Source organism: Notamacropus eugenii, chromosome 3 (assembly GCF_028372415.1).
Source record: "Notamacropus eugenii isolate mMacEug1 chromosome 3, mMacEug1.pri_v2, whole genome shotgun sequence".
NCBI classification, from domain to species: Eukaryota; Metazoa; Chordata; class Mammalia; order Diprotodontia; family Macropodidae; genus Notamacropus; species Notamacropus eugenii.
The window spans coordinates 422,172,383-422,188,484 of NC_092874.1; the positions used below are offsets into that span (position 1 = coordinate 422,172,383).

Below are 16,102 nucleotides of genomic sequence, written 5' to 3' on the forward strand. Positions count from 1 at the left end.
TCTATGCCAAAAGACTGGGAGGAAAATCAGGATTAAGAAACACTAGTTGAGAAACTATTCAGATTTGTGAATGTGACTAAAACCAAGATAGACACCTTCTCTTTATATCTGTAAATGTGGTCTTTCATGGCTATGTTAGAAATGATGTAATACACCAAAGTCAAAGGGAACTTTCTCCCTTCTCTAGTTCCAGTTGTTAGAATCTTCCAGAAATCAGCCTTTGCCCAAAGGTAGTATTGATACATACTCTAGATCAACTCTCTGGAGGGAGTCCTGGGGAAGTGATGCCCATGTTTTGCCAATTTTAACCAAACCTCTAGGGTAGTGAGGTGTTTTTAGGTTGTTTAACAAGATAACTCATTCCTCAATCAGATTTCAGTGTAAGCTTTTCGATTCATTAAAGTCTTATTTAAATGAGGCGGTCACCACAACTTAGAACCAAGCACCGAGGTAACTCTTCCTTCCTGGTGAATCCCCTGTCTCTCTCTGCCCTGGGTCTAACAGGAGTCTATGGCTTTGGAGGCCCTTATGGGGAAACAGTAGCGACAGGTGCTTACCGTGCCTTCCGGGTGGCAGCCACAGCAGGACACTCCGCAGCCTTCTCTGGCAGTGACAGCAGCAGGACTAGCAAGTTACAGGGCGGTAATTATACCTACACTTTTTCTAGAGCTTCTGCCAACAGCTTCTGCACCACGGTCTGATGGTCCCCTACTGACCGCCAGTTTTTCTTCTTCCTTAACTGCCTAATGACTGCTGCCCTCTTCTACAGAGCATTTTTCCCTCTAGGTCCCTGTGATGGCATTTACTAACTGCTAGCCTCAGCTAGAATCTTTCTTCAGGACTTAGTAGCCTCTTAGTAACATTGCCGTGAGTTTTTCAAATGGATTTAACCATCTTAACTAATTGATATTCATGATATTCCTGATTAGGAAAAAATCAGTTTTACTAAAAAAATAAAAAATAGAGTGTCATTGTTTTGTATGTAATGGTGTCTCCCAGTAGAAAATAGTAAAATTTGAGATTTTAATGCCAGAAGTGCTGGCATAAAATTTTTGTATCTTAATTCTGTTTTGTACCTTAATTCTGTTTTTCAGGAATATGTTAGATAAGGATGATTAATTTGAAGGGGCTGATGAATTTTGCCTAAAATGGAATTTATGGCACATATTTAACATTGGTCATTGATTCCACAGTGTAGCATAAGCTAGGTCTGTACTTTTATGTGGCTGATATACATTTACTATTTGCCAAGATCATCTTATCAACTCAGTCTATTCAATATGCTTACACAGCGTGGCAAGATGTATTTTTTTAATAGCAATAAGGTAGCAAAGATCAGTCACCAAAAAATTATCAGCCCCTAGTTATTTGCAGGCTTATGGGGTTGTTCCTCCCTTCCCCCTTCCATTTCCTGTCTGCCTTCACTACCACTGTCTTCTCCCATCCAGGCCATCCAGGATGGTTTCCTCCACGGCTTTCTTTCCTTTCCATTGTGCTACCTTACTAATTTCTCTGTTTGATTCTCTGCAAAGCTGCATCTGCTCCTTGACTTAACAAGTGTTTCTCTGTGATACTGTTTATTTCCCCAGCCTAATTCTAGAGCTAGCTAATGGTTGGGATGAATTTAAGGGGAATTGGGGGAGGTAGGGGCAGTATTAGCATAGAGGACATTGGAATATAAATCAGTTTTTCAGCTCTTCCTTACGGGCTGGTAACAACCTAACCAAGACTAAGGACTATGTGACATTATGTGAGGGAGCTTGAATTTCACTTGTCCCTTGCTCTGAGAGTTCTATGACAGAAACTTTTTATCTCCACCAATACTCACATAATTGTAAGTTGATTCATAAATAAATTTCTCAGTTTTTTTCAGACACAGGTTTTTTTTTGTATCTGTTATCGGACTTTGTACCATGTGTAATATATCAGTGGTTAATCTAAATTAATTAACATATTGAATACTTGTGACCCTTCTTGAGCTTGTTGATACCTGGCATTAAAATGTGATGAACAATAAGAAATAAAGTTGAATATGTTTTAAGCAACACAGAATTACAAGGAAAATGTTTTCTGTATCTAGCAAAAAAAAAAAAAAGTTGCTTAGCTTTTTAAATTTTATAGCTAAGCTCTATTAAAATGTGTCCCTAAGTAGCACACTTTACTGAATCTGTTCGTAGTAAGGTCAGATGAGATAATATATTAAGGCAAACGTTAAATAGCTTAAGGATAGGTAGCTGTGGCCTAAGGCACATCGTATAGGCTTTTTGAGTATCTGGAAATACGTAACAACAGGAATTAAAGATCCAGTACTTACACTGAGCTGGAAAAAATTGGGATAATTAACCTAATTTTTTTTTTAAAGAGTAGCAGAATGCTCTTTTTCAATAAAAAAGGGTAAACATGGGCATTCCACACAATAACAATGAAGTCTATAAACTAGAACAGGGAATCTTCATATAAAACAAAGTTGAGCAAAGAATTACATGCTTCCATTAGGCACCTTTAATTCTGTGGTTGTAAAGATGTTTTTTTTCTTCTTTGTGCAGGAGTCCAACCTATTCCTTCTCAGGGAGGGAAATTAGAAATAGCTGGCACCGTGGTTGGCCATTGGGCTGGCAGCAGACGAGGACGGGGTGGACGAGGGCCTTTCCCTCTACAAGTGGTTTCTGTGGGTGGACCAGCAAGAGGGTAAGTTCAGTGTACAGGTGACTTGTTCTTTCGACTGAGTACATTAAAAAATTTTTTTTCAAATATAATTTTGGAAAAACAGATACTTGGCTCATTAAGAGGTTTGAAATTAGTTGAGACTTCCTCATTTCATACTTCAGGTGGAGTAAATGATTCTCAATAAAGGTCTTATTCTATGTGACACCAAATATTATCCTATCTACATTTACAGCACCTCTTACATCTGATGGATTCTCTCCATTCACCTGGTCTCCTCTCTAGGTCAGAACCTAGCCTCTCACCTGGACTCTTGTCATTGGTCACTATGCCTTAGGTCTGACCTGATTCCTTTACTTGGTAAATTTCCATTGACTCAAATACAAACTCCTTAATATGTCATTTAGAGTTATTCCTTTGTAGCTTCCTCTATATGACCCTCGACCTTTCTGCATGTTACAGTACAGCCAGTTTGGCCTTCTTGCCCTTTCTTCTATCCAGTCTTCCATCTTCCATCTTGTGCCTTGGCACAAGTACAGAATGCATACCCTGCCTCGCGCTGCCTCCACTATCCCCAAGAAATTTCCCCTCTTCTTCTCTGTTCCTGCCCCCCCACCTCCAATAGTCCTCCCTCCCCAAATCACGTGGTATCTGTTTTGTGTCTTTTATGAAGGAGAATGTGAGTAGAAAGCTGACCTTGAAGCTGGTCATGTATAGGTTCAAATTCTATTTAGATACACTGACTAAATAGTCCTATCTGCTTGGGTTACTTAAAGACTGTATAAGTCACAGAAAAGGTGTGAAGCCTTCATTAACAGGTCTTCATACAGAGTTTGCAACAGGAACTGAGCCAAATTTATAAGAATAAGAGCCATTCCTCGATTGATTAAATGGTCAAAGGATATGAATAGGCAGTTTTCAGAGGAAAAAATGCAAGCCTTCAATAACTATGTAAATATGCTCTGAATTACTGGTAATTAGAGAAATGCAAATTAAGATTACCCTGAACTACTACCTTGTATCCAGGAGACTGGTTAAAATGACACCCCAAAAGGAACACGATAGATGTAAAGTAGTCTGACCATTCTGGACAGCAATTTGGAACTAGGTCCAAAGGGCTGTAAAAATGTTTATACCCTTTGACCTAGCAATGCCACTAGGGAAAGGGACCTATATGTACAAAAATATTTATGAGTTCTTTTCTGTAATGTCAAAGAATTGGTAACTGAGAGGGATGCCCATCAGTTGGGGAATGACAAGTTGTGGTATGTGAACATGATAGAATACTATTTTGTTACAAGAAATAATGAAGGAGAAGATTTCAGAAATAGCTGGGAGAACTTGTACGAAATGATACAGAGTGAAGTAAGCTGAACCAGAAAAACACATAGTAAACAGCCGCATTGTAAGAAAAATGAATTGTGAGAGACTTAGTGACTCTGATCAAGGCAGTGACCCACCACAGTTCAGAAGAACTCTTGATGAAGCCTGATATCTACCTCCATATAGAGTACTGATGAACTTTGAGTAGAAATTGAAGTATATTTTCTTCTCTTTTTCCTTTTTTTTTTTTTTGGACATGGCTAATGCTGGAATTTTTTTTGCGCATCTGTGCATATTTGTGATAGGTTTTGCTTTTCTTGACTTCTCAGTGGGTTGGCAGTGGGGAGGGAGAAAATTTGGAACTTTAAATTAAAAAAAAAATTCTCCATAATAATGATGATAATAATAATATTGGACCTATATCAATGAAATCACCAATCTAGTTTACATCCTTATATTATCTACTTCCTTATTTATGTCCGTAGCATCTTGTTTGCTATATCTGAGCTCTTTGAAGGCTGAGATTGTTTTGGTTTTAACTTGTTATCCCTAGCATCCAGCACAGTGCCTATACAGGCTTAATAAATGCTTATTTTTTTAACTAACTGGTGCTTCTTTTGCTTTTCTTTTAAATGAAGATGATAGAAACAAGTCAGGATTGTTTCTGATGTTCCTGTAGTTGACAAAGCATTTCAAAATAATTTTTGTTTAAATGTAACCATTTAAATGAAAATAATTCCTGTTAGATTTACCTTGTTTTTTTAAGTGTTGATGCTGGGCAATTCGGGTTGCATTTTATTACTAGGGCAAAGTTCTTTAAAGTTCTTTTTACATTGATGGAAAAAACATTTTTTATTTCCTTAGATTTTTTTGCATGAAATTTTATATTATGTGTATGTATTATGTATTATGAAACTGTATTAAGGTATAAATAATGATCCCTTCGTTTCTCTGTTTTTAAAAAATTTTTGGTAATACAGTTTTAATAAACTACTCACTGTTCAGAACATTACATTAAGCCCAATTTATGCCCATTGAATTAGCTTTCCAAGTATAGTTTTATTTTATTGGAAGAATTGTCTATGAAAGATATAAGTAAGTTTATTTTTGTTTTATACCTTAGGCGTCCAAGAGGAGTTATTTCCACACCAGTGATTAGAACATTTGGAAGAGGTGGAAGGTACTATGGAAGAGGTTATAAAAGCCAGGGAGCAATTCAGGTAATCAAAAATTATTTCCTTCCTTTATCCCATATACTATTCTAAGTTGGTCCTCCACTTTGCATGTTTTGTTTTTTTTTTTTTTCCTACTGGTCTCTGCAGGAAAAGAAATTTAGAATGATCTATTTGCTAGCAAATCATTGACATTTCTACTTATTAATGGGAACATTAGCATATTGTTAAGGATAACCATTCTAAAATACTCTCACTAGTAGATTTAATGAAAGTGGTCCAGATGACTTCAGGGACAAATGTATGTTAAGCATCTTTAATTAAAAACAGATAATTTAAAGCTTCAAAAAAAAGCTATAGATTAAAAGGAACTTTTAGAATTCTAGCTTTCTTCCCTCATCCTATACTATTTTAACCATTTCTATTAACTGGTATATCTCTTTTTAAAAATAATTGTCTTCTTCCTAGTTTATCTGAGCATGTCCACCATGAAGGATTATAGTTGCTGTTTGATAATCTTTTTTATTGGTCCATTGTAACGCTTGAGAAAAATGATAGCACTTAATTGAAATGTCCAGCTTTGAAACATTATTATATTTAAAAGTTTAGTTATTAAAACTTTTGAAGAGTAGTTCTCTCTTACAATCTAAGTAGTAAATTCCTGTTCCAAGAAAATCCTCCTTCTTGGAAGTTAACCATCCCCACACTCCATCCCTTGAAACATAGTTAAACATTGTTGTTGTTTTCCATTGACTTTTTAATAATGAAGTCTTAGTCTTGGGGTTATGGGAATCAGAGGGGAGATACTAAAAGCATTTGGGGATATATGCAAAAGAAAATGACAAGAGTTAATGGTGAAATAAATAACCAAGTAAACAAGCCAATCCAAAAGAAAGGGAAGAAGAAAAGAAATTGCCGTTTTCTCAACAGGAATCTCTATTTTGACCTGAAGAAAGCGGTCCTCCTGGACAGTCCAGGTGTTGAAAATGTAGCAATCTTATTTGGTGGTATGAAGGCCTGACCTATGCTAGTAAGATCTGAATTGAGAAAGAAATGAAAATGGGAAATAGAAATGGGAAATGATAGTTTTAGTGATGTCAGCCCTCTTTGAACCCAAGGTTGGAAACTATTTGAACAAAAGGAGAATAAATTCTCTGACATGTCCAAGGGAAGTAGTATTCATAATCTCTTATTGTTTTTACTCCTTACTGCTAACACCTTGGTTCATACAGATTGACCCCAAATAGGTATATTTTCTGTGTTCCATGTCTGAGACATTGGCCTGTCCAGAAATAGGTGAATTTTTAAAGTATTCAGTTTATTGTTACCTCTATGGTACCACACTCCACTTTCTTACTGACATACACCAGGGTATAAAACAGTAAAGTGGTTATGATGAAATGCACTGTACCAGGGTTTTGGGGTTTGTGAACTCTCAAGTCAATCCAGTTCCCATATGTTACAATTCCAAAACTTTCATTCCACAAGATCACTGTTTTGTAAATTATTTTAATACCAGGCATAATATTAATTTTAGTAATTAATAAATTTATAGAAGTATGCAAAGTATGATCCTGAGGTTGTGCTTTAACTGTAAAATGCTATAGGATTTAAGAGAAGTTTAGAAGTGGAACAGTAAGAGAAGGCCTCACAGAAATGAGGTGAGCTTTATGTAGGCTTTGAATGATGAATAAAATTTGGCAAAATGGAAAGAAATAATTGATGTATGGAATAGAATATCATTCTAGAATCAGAAGACTAGAAGGGATATCAGACATCAGTTAGTCCCAGCCTCTTCTTTTATAGAGGAAGATATTAAAACCCAGTCTGGAGGTTACATGATTTCAACCCTAAGCCACAGTATCCATCAGGTCCTGTGATTATAAATCTAGTGGTCTTTTCACTGTGTTACAACATGTTCTTTTCCTGGACAGTGATGATACGTCAGAGTAAGGCCTAGGGAATCTGTGCTGAAAATTGTCCTTAGTTCTCTTTAGTAGTTTACATTGTAGAAAACCAGTACTGAGTATTTCATGACACAAAATAGCTATTGGCAAACTTTGTGATGAATTGGTTTGCAGTACGTAGACTTTTCATATGAAAACTTTATTAAACACATACGTTTTAAGGAAAAAGCCTATAAGATGTATGGTTTCAAATTAGGGCTATATGGGGGACAAGGGTAGTGTCACCTTTAAAATTTTGCATTCCAAATTCTCTCCCTCCCCCTTATTGAGAAGGCAAGGAATTTTATATTGGTTATACATGTTCAGTCATGCAGAACATATTTCCATGTTAGTCTTATTGTGAAAGAAAACACAAACCACCAAAACAAAAATCCACAAGAAAAATAAGATTAAAAAAATGTACACTTCAATCTGCTTTCACACTCCATCTTCTTTCTCTGGAGATAGCATTTTTCATCATAAGTCCTACAGAATGTCTTGAATCATACAGTGGCATAACTCTTGAGCTGAATTAGTTTCTAACTTGGTTACTTTTGTTTGTCCATGATGGCTACCTGAAAATAAAGTTAATATGGGATTTAAATAAGGAGGATACATGTAAGATGGCATTTTTATCTTAAACCAGCAGCATGCTGTTTTCTGGTGTAGTGATCAACAGACAAGATTCAGAAGAAATATAAGAATATAATTCTATGCTGTTATTTTTCTGTTGCTAATAACCTTTCAAATTGAAAAACACACTGAAGTCAATGGTGGTATTCTTATCTCATTAGCACCTTCACATACATTATTTCATTTGATCTTGCTAGGGAGATAAAGCATTTGTTCCCATACCATGTTACTCAAGAGGAAGCTAAGACTCAGATTGAGATCTGGTCTAAGGGTCTAGCATGGCTAGCCATCCCTCTGCCTCAGCTGTCCACTAGAAGCACTAGGACTCTGTATTCTTTCTGAGTCTTTTAGCAGAATACACTATTCAGTCATTCTGGGCCATCACCCTTTCTTAAGGAGATGTGCTTCAATTAATATAAAGAGCCCATTCCCAACCCTTGGATCAGCCTTTCTGGGTACTTCCTAACCTCCAGCTTCATGAGGAGAGAGCTGCAACTCCCATCCAGTACCAATTGATGAATCCATCATCCTATCCTACTTTTCTTATGTCCTTTTGTCAGTTCATTTGGTTCAGTTAGCAATGCCACTTATCACCTGGGAATGCAGCATGTAGAATTAACAAAATTATTAACAGTCCGGGTCCCCTGGTAACAGAAACATTAATACAAACCACAGCATGAACAGAATGAAAGGAAGAATCTCTAAATAAAGAGGGTTGTTATGGCTCTACCCTGAAAGAGGGAAAGCTTCAGTGGCTTGTGTGAACAAGAAAGAAAAAAGATGTGTGGAGGAGACAAAGCACAAGATTGTCCCTTTTCACCATGTCCTTTCATCCCCCAGAAGATCACATAATCACTATCTATCTTTCAGGTTTCTAATTTCCTTAAGCCACAACTAGCAAGGCACAAGTAATTTCACCATGACTTTTCCTTCTTTGGGCCATGAAAACTTCTTCTCCAACAGCCTTTCTAAAGTAGTTACTGGTAATGACCATATAGTTTAGCACTGAATTATCAATAGCTTTGTTTTATTTCTTTCATGCGACTTTAGTTTGGTCTCTCAGACTAGATTATAAGCTCGTTAGGGCAGGAACTGTGCATTCTTCTTCCTTTGTAAACACAGTCCGCAACATAGTCCAGTGCAACACCTGATACATTTTCACTTGTGGATTGTGTCATCATCTCAAACAACCTGATGTCATTGTTTTCAGGGGGGAGGGAAGAGAGAGAAGCCTCATGTGAGGGAATTCCTGAAAATCCCCAGTCTGCTCTTTTTCTTTAACTATCCCTTGTTTTTGCGCAAGCATTTTCCATTCCAAGGCTGTAAGAAAACAATTATCGTCTGTTTCCAAGTTCTAGTTTATTTGTCTGACTGAACTAAAGGGTAAGATGGTAGAATTCAGAAAAAGGTTTTTAGAGAAATCAAAGTCTGAGAAGAAATTTCATCTCTCCCTAAATTTGTACAGAGTAATTTCTCAGTTGGTAGTAACCAATGGGTCTCCATTTTTTCTATGGATGAGAGATTATGAAATGGGACTTCTGTTTCATCAAGATAATTATTGGAAGGCACCGATCACAGAATCTCAGGTGTGGAAACAGAAAATTACAGAATTTAGAGTTGGGAAGGGCCATCTAGTCTAACCCACACCCAAAAGGGAAATACCCAGTAAAACAGGCCTGACAAGACAGCACTGAAATTCTGCTTGACATAGAAGTGAGGGGAGGCGAGAGCCTACTCTGGATTTGGACAGCTGGTTATTGTGAAGTTATCATCCCTTGCCATCAAATCTAAATTTGCACCTTTGTGACCTCCACTGGTTCTGGTTCTGACTTGTAGAGCCAGTAGAACCCGTCTGATCCCACTTCCACAAGACAACCCTTTAGATTTGAAGCCAGCACAACTCTTGTGTCTCTTCTTCCTCAGGCCAAAAACCCCATTTCGTTCAGCCAGTTCCTTATGTGACATGGATGCAAGTAGCAGGCTCTTCATCACTCCGGTTGGCCTCCTGGATAGTCTTAAACTGCAGATTTCAGGTGTCTGATGAGGAGAGGATGGAGGGACTGGCCCCAGCTTCCATTTTCCTGGAAGCCCAACATCCCTTTAGCGTTTCGTTTTGTTTTGTTTTTTGACTCTTTTCTGTAACATCTCACTTTTGCTTGAAATGCTTATCTAACCTTTGCTTGGTAACTCTGGGAGTGGGGGGATCCACTCTTGTCTGAGTTGCCCGTTCTGTGTTAGGATTTCTCTAGTGGGAAGGAAGTTTCATTACATTTAGAGAGAAAAAGTACCTCTCTGAAACTTACCCTATTGCTTCCAGTTCTGCACTTTAACATCAAGCAGAACAAGTCAGGTCTCTTTCATATGATGTCCCTTCAGATATTTGATGAGAGCTATTTCAATACCCCATACACACACACTCAGGTCTTTTTTTTCCAGGCTAAACATTCTCATTTCCTTAAACTGATCATTATAATTAATGAATATAACTACCTTGGTTTCTGTTCCTCTTCATCTTGGTTACTCCTTTCTAGTCATATTCCAGTTTGTCAGTATCCTTCCTAAAAAGTGGTACTCACAACTGAACAGTGTTCCCAGTCAGATCAGGGCTGACTTCAGTGGGACTGTCACCTTGCTCATCAGGACATTCTCGCCCTCTAGTCTGAAATGGCATTCTCTTTTTTGTCTGCCCTTTCATATTGTTGCAGCATCTAGATCTTGTAGTCCACTAAGCCTGCTCCCTTCTCCCCCCGCCTCCCATTATTATCACCTCTCTAGGCTGATAAAGGGCTGATTTGGGAGTCTAAGTCCCTCCTGTGATACCATCTCTGTAGCTTTGGGCAAGTCACCTGATTTCTGTGAGCCTCAGTTTCTCCATATGTAACACAGGGATGATAATGCCCATAGTACCTATCCAACAAGCATTGTTAATGGTGCAGTGAAGGCAGAGGACCCACCATTGCAGACCACTTCCCTGTGCCTTTATTTCATCATCTGTACAATGGGGAGGTTGGACTAGGCAGCCTCCAGAGTCCTCAGTGTGAAGCACTTCACAGCTGCTTGTAGTTGAGGTTCACTTCTGTTTCTCTTAAGTTTTATTTTATTAAATTTAGCCTGTCATGATCCAAGATCCCATCTCTTATTCTGCTTGTTAGCTGTCACTCTCAACTGTGTCATTTGCAGACTTGGTTAGCACATCGTCTGTGCCTTCATATAAATCAGTGATAGAAATGTCAGACAGCTTGGCTCTGAGAATAACTGCCTAGAGAATTCTCCCGGAGACTTCTTTTGAAGCTGGACATGAGTCCATTAATGACTTCTCTCTGGTTCCAGTCATTCCACCAGTTCTAAGAGTCCCTTGGTGTACCACCATCTTGTCCTCAAGGCTGTTCTGAGACATTGTCATTTGTGACAGTGCACATGCTGGGCTAGTGGAAGGAGCTGTGAGCTAGAAAGCAGGAGTCTCCATTCCTTCACTAACGAGTAACAGTCTTGGTTTTCTCCTCTTTAAAATGAGTGGGGCTGTGCTAGGTCTTGTCCTGTTTTATCATGCTGTGATCTTCTGCCTCTTAGATAATTATACTGTAGCTCCAGGTGATTCTTGGTTACACATCTAGAGGGAGTTTTTAAGTCTTTATGGAGAAGTAGAATCAAAATTGTATTCTTCATTTTAAGATAAATCCTTTTAAAACATCTTAGAAGTGTTTTAAGCTACAGAAAAATATATAACTAAGCCAACCTGTTATCTTTTTCCTTATATCATTGCAGTTCTCTTGAATGTTAGAGTTTCTTGCAGTATCTTACTGATTACATCATGAAAAAATAAGACTTATTTTTTCATCACAAAGTAGAAATTCATATTTTAACATTTGGATCCAAGCATGGCATGAATATATCACTTAGAAAATTTATCTTTTCACCTTAAGAAAACTTAATATGAACATTTGGATTTACACATGGGAATGGTTCTTCAATTTACAAAATTAATGATTCAATTTACGTATACTTCATCTGTGACCCAGCTGTTGGGGGAAGGGAGGGAAGTCAGTGTTTCTTCTGCATACCTTACACCTGCTCCAATACAACCCCAGAGTATGTTCTGTGTCTGAGGCATGTAATAGTCACTCATTTCAAAAACCTTTGCGAGGCCTACTATGAGTAAGCTGCTCATCTAGGACTTTGGCAGAATTCCTTCAGTGGTGATTGCCCTTTTGCCAACCATTGACAACATCGAATGATTGTGAAGAGGAGAGGGAACTTAAAACTGGAAGATGTCGAAGCTGGTGGTCCCTGAAAAGCAACCCTAAGGGAGAGTGAGACATCCAGGAGACGGTGATGTGAGGCAGAGGTGATAGGAAAATCAGCTGAGACACAGCCTTTGGGGAATACTGCTGTGTCCCTGCCATGTACATGGAGGTGAATCTGTTGTCTGTTGGTTCAAGTATCATTTGACAGGAGCTAGTATCCCTTCTTCACCAGCGTACAGCAGGAACTTTTCTTACTTCTCATTTTCTCTTGTGTTAAACAGGGTAAACCTCCTTATGCTGCTTCAGCAGAAGAAGTGGCCAAAGAACTTAAGTCAAAATCAGAGGAATCTAAATCCTCAGTCGTGTCTTCAGATGGATCCCTGGCTGAAAATGGAGTAGTGAATGAGGAGAAACCAGCTTCCCAGATGAATGGGAATACGGCAGATGGCAGGGCTTCCAACCAGTCTGAAAGTGCCTTGAGTAATGACTCTAAAATGTGCAATACAAATCCTCACTTAAATGCACTAAATGCAGACAGTGTTTGCCATAAAGATGATACTCTTGAGGCAGCTGTCTTAAAAAAAGAAGAGTAAACTTATTTTTTATAGAGGGTGAAGGATGTTGGAATGGTAAGGATTAGGAATATCTGGAAAGAAAGAGAGCCTACAGTTATGTACATTTTTTCCTTTCCGTAAGAGAAAAATGAGGACTTTGGAAATTCGGATCCCTCTTTGATGTCAGAGATTTAAACAACACATTTTTAGTTTTAACCAGTTGTAGTCAAAATGCTACAATAAAACACACACACACAAAAGAAAATGAAGAGCATTTGACTCCCGCACTTAAAATGAAGTATACATAAAGTTTAAACTGGTTATGACAAAAGCTTGTAGTTTTGTTTCTTGAAATATAAAGAAAACAAATTTTGGCAGTCTTTAAGTATATATAGCTTAAAATATAATTTTTAGTATTTGGCACCATATGTATGCCATTATATTTGATTTTGCATTACTGTGTCACAATAAAAGCTTTCTTTAAGGCTTTAATTTCATGATTATGAAAAAAATAAGGCACAACCACAGTTTTTCTTTCTTACTTAAAATTTCATCACTGTTGATGTGGTTCTTTTGTGTTAAAAATGTGCAACTATCGAAACTAAAAATTACAGAGTAATCTTGCAGCTCTGCTGATTCTCACTCTGCAGTACGTCACACATACTTTACAAGCAAGTTCAATGGAGACAAACTTGAAATCATAGAAGATGCAAATGACCTTTCAAAATCAACACAATGTGTTCAGAAACTTTTTGTGACTAATACCATGCATCCGTGATCAATGAACTATGTGGTTTTGAATCGGACGTAGACCATTAGTACTATTTGAGCTGAACTTCTGCATGGTTCATGATTTTTAAAGTGTGTAGTTAATATTATGCATGTTATTGTCCTCTCTTCCATTCTTACAAGTACTGTGCCCATTTGCAAAACAAAAAAGCTAATAATCAGTAATAGTCCTATAAAAGATGTTAACTATGTTTAGTCATTGACTGATCTTGCTCTAACCTTAAAATTTTGTGATTATTGACCTCTGTTGCATTTATTCTAAAACTTAAAAAATTATCTAGCCGTTTTGAATATCAACGTTACCCTGGTGTACTCATTGCTGTATGCATTATTGTTCTCTGTTGCTGTTTTTTGCCTTCATATTAGCAAATATGAAATTCTGTGAAAAACAAAAAAAAAGCTTTGATCTTCAAAAACTACCCCCCTTCTGTAGCAGGAAACAAATTGCTTGTTCTTGAGAACTTTCCCATCAAGAATTTAGTATAAGCAAATATACCTGTATCATTTTGATGTTTTTGTTAGTGTTTCCAAACTTAATGTACTTCGAAATCAGAATCATTTCTTTATATTCGTTTTCATATAATTCTCCTGATGCTCTTCATCACACATTAGTGATCAGAAATGAGGTGTAATTCCCCATTCCCTGCCCGCAAGAGCTAAGTAGGTATCTTAATGTAAGTTGAAGGGAGTTTTGCCCTAACTCATGGATTGTGCAAGAATGAACTACTGTTGGGTTTGATTGACTGTAGATGGATTGTGGTGTGGTGTATTTGAAGGCTATTGAATGCAACTTACAATGCTTAATAAAAATCTTTATTCTTTTAGTATAAACTATAGTATGCCTTTTTAATCTAGTTTTAAAAGACTGTTATTTACACACATTTCAGCAAAGTCAGTGTCACAGAGTTTTAGTAGCTACTTAAGAGTTTTGGTGAAGTGAATTTTTTCCTTTTAGAGATTTAGCAGTAATTCAGGACTTCAGAACCTAGATGAGGAATCATTAACCATGTGACAGCTAATAACAAAGTATACAGACATAACTGGCTTTTGAGCATTTCATCGTTAAACTTAGTAGAAGAAGAGGACCAGAATTAGACACGCCATCTTGTAAACTGGACTTAGGAACGATTAGAAAGTGAGTTATCAACAGAAGTTATGTTAGCCCCCAGTAGAAATTTTGTGATTTTCACTGTAGCACAGATTTTAACTTCCAGTAGTACTGAAAGCTCCTTTTTTGTTTACTTCATAGCAACTGTACAGTTCTATGTATGCTAGAAGTACAGTATTTACTCTAGCAGGTCTAGGGTGTAAAGATTGTGCATTGTTTGCATTCTGTATTCCATTGAAAGATGCACTCTGTATCATGATGTAATCAAATCACAGGATGCGATTTGACTTAGATGTAACCGGATCACCATGGTGCTTTGTGATGAGGTTTTACTTATTCAATTGTCAATCGATAAATGCATATATGGTATAGTATAGTATAGCCCTTTCTCCTAGGGCTTTGATTCTCTCATCCTTGCCACTGCTCCTGATAGCCAGAACTCAGGAGGAGAGACAGCATTGATGTAACAGATGAAGAAGGTCAGCCTCAGAAACAGAATGACCTGTGCCCCATCTCGAGCACCTACTGGATATCCCAGAGCAAGTGATTTAACCACTCAGTGTCCTAGTAATTTTCTTACTCATACCTCCATATACAACGAGTTCATAGACTGGAAAGAGGAACAGAATGTCCCTTAAATTGGAAGGTCAAAAAAAGCAGCATAGAAAATACCAAGAAGACCTACTTTTTTGAACAAGTAGTGGTTTTGTGGATGTGAACACTGATGATGACTTCAGATTTTTTCAATTTATTGATTGGTTTTACTGATATTTTTTCTCTTAAAAAATTATTTGTTATATGAAATGATGGTGTGGTGAATGCAGGGGGAAATTTGAGTGATAGAAAAAAGAAAAGATAAAAAAATTTTTTTAAAATAAAAAATATAGAATGCCAAGAGGGAAGACTTAATTTCTAACTATGAGTGGTAGCTTTAGCCTTAGAATGATCAAAGAAAGAGAATAGCAATTATGGTCACCCATAACTTCATAATAATAGCATTTACATAGCAAATCAAGGTTTACAAATTTTCTTTTGTGTAATAATATTATCAGGCATTTATTTAGCATCTAACAAGTGACAGGCACTATTCCAGGCATGGTGTATATAAATAAAAATAATGAAATATCCCTAATTACATGGAATTTGTAACATGTGCCTGTTTCTCTCCTGTGCTAAGTGCTTTGCAGATATCTCATTTTATCTTCCCAACAACCCTGGGAGGTAGCTGCTGTTGTTTTTCAGGTGTGTCCAACTTTTTCTTGGCAGAGATGCTTGGAGTGGTTTGCCATTTCCCTCTCCAGCTCATTTTACAGATGAGAAAACTGAGGCAAATGGGGTTAAATGATTTGCCCAGGGTCACACAACTAGTAAGTGTATGAGGTCAGATTTGAACTCAAGAAGATGAGTCTTCCTGACTCCAGGCCACCAGATGCTATTATCATCTCCATTTTATAGATGAGAAAACTGAAGCAGACACCGGGGTCACGCAGTAGGAAGTAAGTGTCTGAGGCCAGATTTGAACTTGAGTCTTTCTAACTCCAGGTCCAAAGCTCTATCTCTTCTCCACTTAGATGGTCTGTCATGAACATTCAGCCAATTGGAACCCAGAATCTGAATAAAATTTGAATAAAAGCTTATATAACAGATTTGAATAAAAACTTATATAACA

At 37.3% G+C, this 16,102-nt stretch overlaps 1 protein-coding gene across 6 annotated transcripts in view; it reads left to right on the forward strand.

Annotated features, from left to right (window-relative positions):
- The window catches only part of FAM120A (family with sequence similarity 120 member A), a 140,597-nt gene extending 126,441 nt beyond the window's left edge, over nt 1–14,156 (forward strand). For 4 of the 6 annotated variants that reach the window (XM_072598223.1, XM_072598224.1, XM_072598227.1 and 1 more), the window contains 4 exons: nt 505–642; nt 2,547–2,688; nt 5,111–5,207; nt 12,264–14,156. In XM_072598223.1, coding sequence (XP_072454324.1) covers nt 505–642; nt 2,547–2,688; nt 5,111–5,207; nt 12,264–12,575 — 689 coding nt within the window. In that variant the 3' untranslated portion in view covers nt 12,576–14,156. The remainder of the gene's footprint in view (nt 1–504; nt 643–2,546; nt 2,689–5,110; nt 5,208–12,263) is intronic. The other 2 variants (XM_072598225.1, XM_072598228.1) reach the window with 1 other exon arrangement.
- Nucleotides 14,157–16,102: the final 1,946 nt, after the last annotated feature.